The sequence below is a fragment of the Populus trichocarpa genome, chromosome 13 (assembly GCF_000002775.5).
Source record: "Populus trichocarpa isolate Nisqually-1 chromosome 13, P.trichocarpa_v4.1, whole genome shotgun sequence".
Taxonomy (NCBI): Eukaryota; Viridiplantae; Streptophyta; class Magnoliopsida; order Malpighiales; family Salicaceae; genus Populus; species Populus trichocarpa.
In genome coordinates this window covers 7,447,651-7,454,239 of record NC_037297.2, presented here as the reverse complement: position 1 = coordinate 7,454,239, position 6,589 = coordinate 7,447,651, and the positions used below count along the sequence as shown (strand labels likewise).

The following is a 6,589-nucleotide window of genomic DNA, read 5'->3' as shown; positions in this document are numbered from 1 at the left end:
CGAGTGCGCGTCTGACTCGTTTGAGCTTATGGTTTTCCCATTAGTATGCAAAAAATGTACCGCTAGGCCCGGAAAGGTTTCTAAGTTGCTCAGTGGATTAATTGAGTTATGAAAGCACCAATTCGACAAACCTTATTGTTTTTACACATATTTTTATTTTTATGAGTTGCGTATTTGATTATTTTGTTAGAAACATCGTAATCTATGATTATTTGATTATTTTTTCTTAAAAAATTGAGTTGTGCAATAATCTGGTGATGTTTGCTAGAAAAGTAGTTATGAAATAATCTGGTGATCATTAGTACATTAATTTGGAGATAATATATATTTGCTCACATGGGTTTGTATAATATATCATTCAGGCCAATTTCTGGAGATTAGTTTAGGTAAGGTTTTTGAAAATGAGAACTGCTGCGATCGGTTTTGTTTCTGTTTTCTTGAATCACTAGCGAGACCCATTTGTTTAATTAATGGCCATTATAGCAACAGTTCACCTTTTTCCGTGTTTTGTTTTTTTTAGCAGTCTTAATTGAAAGATTTTGCAAGCAAAAGATATTCGAAGGGCTTGTTTTGTTAGGTAAAGCATTTGGTTTGGAGAAAAGGTTTTCTTTCTTATCATCAACAGGTAAGAGAGAGTGTGTGTGTGGGTGGGGACATGTATATGATGGCTTTATTTCCATGGGCACTTATTGTTGGTGGGAGAAGTGATTTGACGAACATCATGTGATCGTGCCTTTGGGTTGCCTTCTCTTAAGATTCTATACATTCTTTACCTCCTCTTTTTCCCTCTGAAACAATGCAGCAGCAGCCTTGAGGTTAATAAATTGTAGTAATACGTGCTACTCAACCTTTGAGGAAGATGGTATTGCTTGCTGTTGTTTTATTTCCTTTTATCTGTCTTTATTGGGTTGCGCTGTTGGACCAGCCCTAGCTTTGACTAAATTACAAGAAACAGTGAGCTATCAGCTTCTGTCCCATTTAATTGTCTGTAAGAAAAAATCAGTGGGGCATTAAAATAGGGGGCCCTTCTGCATTTATGATGCTCAATCTCTCTCTGAATAATTGTAGCGTACAAGTTGAGCTTCAATTTTTTTTATTTTTTTTTATGGCTTCCAAGTTTTTACCAGAAGTTAGGAAGTGGGTGTCCCTTGGTTTTGATTTTTCTTTTGTTTTGTGAAAAATTTTACATCAAGATGTGCTCATTTTCCTAAGAGTTTGGTGGGCATGTGATGGAGGTATGGATGGCATGTGGGTTTTCTGGAAAAAGTGGATTGAATTTGACCTCCTTTTATCTCCTCTATTTGCGGGTGTTAAAGCTCTGATATGCATGGATGGCCTTTAAAATTTCAAAAAAATGATTTCCTTTCACTTGCGTTTTCAAATTTCTCATTCTTGTTTAGTGTGTGTTCGATCAAATTATATGTTTCCGTGCAGATCTACCGCTAGCTTCTTCCAATAACAGCAAAACATTCTGTGTGAAGCTTGAGGTATAGGAACCAATGGATCTTGGGCATGGCAAGTGTTGGGATACTTCGAAGGTATCTGCATTTGCATTTTGAGCTCAACTTTTGCGGCTCTTTACTTTCAATTGCATTTCCAATTGGAATGCTGGAAATTTAATATGGCATAATGTCTTAGACTCAAATTCAGTTGATAGAATTTTGGTCACCTGATATGCTTCTGCCACTTCGCTTGATTCTTAAGAGTTTTGCTTGTGAAATTGCATTGCAGAAGGATTCTTGGAAGACATTGTTGCTTTTGGCTTATCAGAGCCTTGGAGTAGTATATGGTGACTTGAGCACTTCCCCTCTCTATGTTTACAAGAGCACATTCGCAGAAGACATTCAACATTCAGATACCAATGAAGAGATTTTTGGTGTTCTATCTTTTGTTTTCTGGACCCTCACTCTGGTCCCCTTATTCAAGTATGTCTTTGTGGTCCTTCGAGCAGATGACAATGGAGAGGGTAAGTGTGTGAGCAATTATGCTATTTTTTGTATTACTCAATCATCAAGTTTATTTTTATTTTTTGTATCTGTTCCAATAGGTGGTACTTTTGCATTGTATTCATTGATATGCCGGCATGCAAAGGTTAGCCTTCTGCCCAATAGACAGGTTGCAGATGAATCACTCTCCACATACAAACTAGAGAACCCTCCAGAGAAGGACAGCTCAAGGGTTAAAATGTACCTTGAGAAGCACAAGGCCTTGCACACTGCATTGCTAATCTTGGTTCTTCTTGGCACTTGCATGGTAATTGGAGATGGACTGCTCACTCCAGCAATTTCTGGTAAAATTCTTTCCTGTAACATGTAATTATTATTTTAGCATCGCTTCCATTCATATAATTGACTAGCATTTTATTCTAAAATCATTTCATTTGCAGTCTTCACAGCAGTGTCTGGTCTCGAGCTTTCCATGTCCAGTAACCATCATCAATGTAAGCTTCTTAGCTGAATTGAGTTGAAGCATTTAAATATTTTATGCAGAGTCGTTTAATAGTAGATGATATTCAAACCTAGAAATAGATTTCTGTTGCCAAACCAAATATTTGGAGAAAACGTCTGCTGCAATGGGAGCAGGTTATGTCTGCAAAAGCAGCTGACTATTTCATGCTAGTTAAGTATCATATAACTGAGTTTTCCGAACCATTTTTTACGTGATCATTCTGGAGTATAGAAAGAGAGGTTGTGGTTTTATGAGAAAACGGGAGATTTTCAAGTGTTACCAAGGTGATGTAAATTATTCAGAGTAAGATGTGTCTGTGTAGGGCCACTGAAAATGATAAAGAATGGGAGGGGGTCTCCTTTGGTCATTCTGGTCCAGTTGGTGAATAAGTTGGCCTGAAGTTTGGGGACCTTTCAATTGCCCATCTTGTGGTCTTGACTGATCGTCTCCCCAATTTCTTATCCCTTTCTAGTCCTGTCAAAATTTTGTTTTAGGCCATGTGGATAAGCAGCTACGCAAGTAAGAATGTGAAATTGGTAAAGTACTAGTAATATGTTATGCTTATTACTGCTTTTTTATTGTCGCTGAGTTGAAATGGGTGAATGGGAGTACATAAATTCCTAACATGAATTCAAAGTGATTAATGGCTATCAATATATGTTGCAATAGCAGAAAGGAAAATAACCGAAAATATAATAATGTATCACTGTCTGCACTGTTTTTACTACTAATATACATTATAAAGGTTATTAATTTAGACCAAAGAGATTATCATTTATATCCTATTTTATTGCTATTCTTGTCTCATATAGCACTCTTTATGCCATCCGTATTGCAGATGCAGTAGTTCCAATCACTTGCTTCATCTTGGTGTGCCTTTTTACACTTCAACACTATGGCACACATCGGGTGGGATTTCTCTTTGCACCAGTTGTCTTGGCATGGCTGCTATGCATAAGTGCCCTTGGTCTGTATAATATAATCCACTGGAACCCACACGTCTATCAAGCTCTTTCTCCATATTACATGTTCAAGTTCATGAAGAAAACAAAGAAAGGCGGGTGGATGTCTTTGGGTGGAATATTGTTGTGCATAACAGGTTCTTGTTTGCCTTTTCCCTTCCTGCATGTTTGACTGGAAACCAATTTTTAAGCTCACCCTGTTCCTTGTTTGCTATATATTGCTAAACCAATAGCAGAATATCTTATAATTTTCTTTCCATGATATAAATTTGATGGATCATATTCTACGAATGAACCTCTGAATGATTCAATCTTTTCATAATTCAGCTACCAAGTACCAATGTTCTGTGTGACTCTGTATGCAGGCTCCGAGGCAATGTTTGCTGATCTTGGCCACTTCTCGTATACTGCAATTCAGGTAAATCTGACACTTATATAGTCTTTCAGAATCTTTTCTTGTCAAAGAAAGTCGGTTCTGAATGCCTGATAAAATATCCTACTCTTTGACCCATTTCAGATTGCATTCACCTTTCTGGTTTATCCAGCCCTTATATTGGCATATATGGGGCAAGCTGCTTATTTGTCACAGCATCATGACAACACAAACCATATTGGCTTTTATATCTCGGTCCCAGGTATGTCTTCAATAGTAATTTCTAAGGAAATTGCATATGCATGTAATTGATAGAAAGCTGGCTGAAGGATGGATTATAATTTTTTTAGCAGAATTACTAAGATATGCAAGCTAATTCAGATTGAAATGAATTATGAGGTCCCTGCACTTGGAAAGAAAGAAAAAAGTCAGGAAAATAAAGTGCAAAATCTTATATCAATTCCTCTATCAATTTGTGCTTATACTTAACTAGTATATATATTTGACAATGAGAATACATCATGACAATTTTCTGGAACAGGGAAGTTAAGGATACCTGTCCTCATAATAGCTATTCTTGCTTCTGTTGTGGGGAGCCAAGCAATCATCAGTGGAACATTCTCTATCATAAACCAGAGCCAGTCGCTTGGCTGTTTCCCAAGAGTGAAGGTTGTTCACACTTCTGACAAGATACACGGCCAGATTTATATCCCTGAGATCAATTGGATGCTCATGATCCTCTGTATTGCTGTGACAATTGGATTTAGAGACACGAAGCACATGGGAAATGCATCAGGTAAGTCGCACTTCCCTTCATAATTTTCTAACCTGCCATTTAATTATAGGGAAGTTGAAGTTAGTTGCACCATTTAAGTTTCTAACCCCAACACATGCAGTTGTTAGATTGGAAATTGAAGTTCATTTCTGTTGATACTTGATAAGGAACACTGTTAATTTTAAGCTTAAATCTTCTGCGGCAAGCCTACCACTATTTCATTCCATCAATCTAATTTCTGCATTAACCTTATTATATTGTAGTATTATTGAAGTTCAACATTAAAATTAGGTCAGTAATGAGGGATTCATTGAACTTGAACTTTTTCACTCGTTCTTATCTGTTGCAGGGTTAGCAGTGATGACAGTGATGCTAGTGACCACATGCCTTACTTCCCTTGTTATCATTCTTTGTTGGCACAAACCCCCTATTCTAGCATTATCCTTTCTACTTTTCTTCGGCTCCATTGAGTTGCTTTACTTCTCAGCTTCACTAACCAAATTCACCGAGGGTGCATGGCTCCCCATCCTTCTAGCCCTCATTTTGATGACCATCATGTTTGTTTGGCATTATGCCACCATTAAGAAATATGAATTTGATCTACACAACAAGGTATCACTAGAATGGCTCTTAGCCTTAGGTCCAAGCTTGGGGATTGCTAGAGTCCCTGGCATTGGCTTAGTTTTCACTGATCTCACCTCTGGCATCCCTGCTAATTTCTCACGCTTTGTCACCAACCTCCCTGCCTTCCATCGTGTCCTTGTCTTTGTGTGCGTAAAATCAGTGCCTGTGCCTTTTGTGCCCCCTGCGGAGAGGTATCTTGTTGGTCGTGTGGGTCCTCCAGGTCATCGGTCTTACAGGTGCATTGTCCGTTATGGATATCGTGATGTGCACCAGGATGTTGATTCTTTTGAATCAGAGCTCATTGCTCGACTGGCTGATTTCATCAACTATGATTGGCATCGAAGTCATGGGACTAACTCATTTCCTGAGGACGATGCATCTCAATCCAATGAATCATCAAATGAGTATAGCTTGGCAGTGATTGGAACTGTCGCTTTCTCAGGCATACCAGCTTATGAGATTGAGGAGAGTGTGCAGCTAGCAAGTATATCTGGTGGTTTCTCTACAGTAGAAAGCGTGACAGATGTTATTGAAATGGAACCGGTTGGGGTAGTAGAAAGAAGAGTGAGGTTTGCTATTGATGATGAGTCCGGATCCCATTCACCAGCTGATATGCATTTGCAGTTACAAGAAGAGCTAGAAGATTTGTTATCAGGCCAACAAGCTGGTACTGCATTTATACTTGGGCACTCGCATGTTAAAGCAAAGCAAGGATCATCACTTCTGAAGAGATTGGCTCTTAATTTTGGGTACAATTTTCTCAGGCGGAACTGCCGAGGGCCAGATGTGGCACTCAAGGTTCCGCCAGTGTCTCTTCTAGAGGTCGGTATGGTTTATGTTATGTAAGATTCCAGTGTAAGTAATTTTTGTCTGCTTGTTTTTATATAAAGGTAAACTGAAGAGGAGTGAGGAAAGTGTGTAATGTGTATGTAGACTTGCAAGCAACTCTTTCTCAGAGTGATGCGTCACTAACCATCAAATGCAGTATGATATAAAAAAAAAGAAATTACTTAAGCCCGATTGATTTAGAGTTTGAACAGTGTTTTTGGAAAAAAAATGATTTTTTATTTTAATTTTTTTCAACTTTTTAGTGTTTTTAGATCTTAATGTTAAAAATAATTTTTTTAATATATTTTTAAATGAAAAACACTTTAAAAAGCAACCATTATCATATTAATAACATTAATAAGTAAATAGGGCTAGAGATATGTCAAAAAAATCATTTCAACCTAATAGTTTAAGTTATTAGGTAAGGTCTCAAGTGAGTTTTTTGAGTTTAAAACGTGCACCGGCTCATATTACCTTGTGCTTAATTTTTATCAAATAAATAGAGATGGTGAGATTCAAACTTGTGATTGTTTGGTCATCAAGGCTCTGATATCATGTTAAAGAACCGTCTCAACCCAA

At 37.6% G+C, this 6,589-nt stretch overlaps 1 protein-coding gene across 6 annotated transcripts; it reads left to right on the top strand.

Annotated features, from left to right (window-relative positions):
- The first annotated feature begins 365 nt into the window (after positions 1–365).
- On the top strand, positions 366–6,196 carry LOC18104213 (potassium transporter 2). 6 transcript variants are annotated; one of them, XM_024583612.2, is made up of 10 exons: positions 638–862; positions 1,435–1,538; positions 1,732–1,966; positions 2,048–2,290; positions 2,387–2,440; positions 3,287–3,547; positions 3,776–3,828; positions 3,928–4,045; positions 4,325–4,579; positions 4,908–6,196. In XM_024583612.2, the coding sequence occupies exons 2-10, from the start codon at positions 1,500–1,502 to the stop codon at positions 6,026–6,028; spliced, it is 2,379 nt and encodes a 792-aa protein (XP_024439380.2). In that variant the 5' UTR covers positions 638–862; positions 1,435–1,499; the 3' UTR covers positions 6,029–6,196. The 6 variants fall into 6 exon arrangements, with proteins under 6 accessions (XP_052302230.1, XP_024439380.2, XP_052302232.1 ...); XM_052446272.1 differs by having other exon boundaries at positions 683–815; XM_052446271.1 differs by lacking the exon at positions 638–862 and adding an exon at positions 882–988.
- Positions 6,197–6,589: the final 393 nt, after the last annotated feature.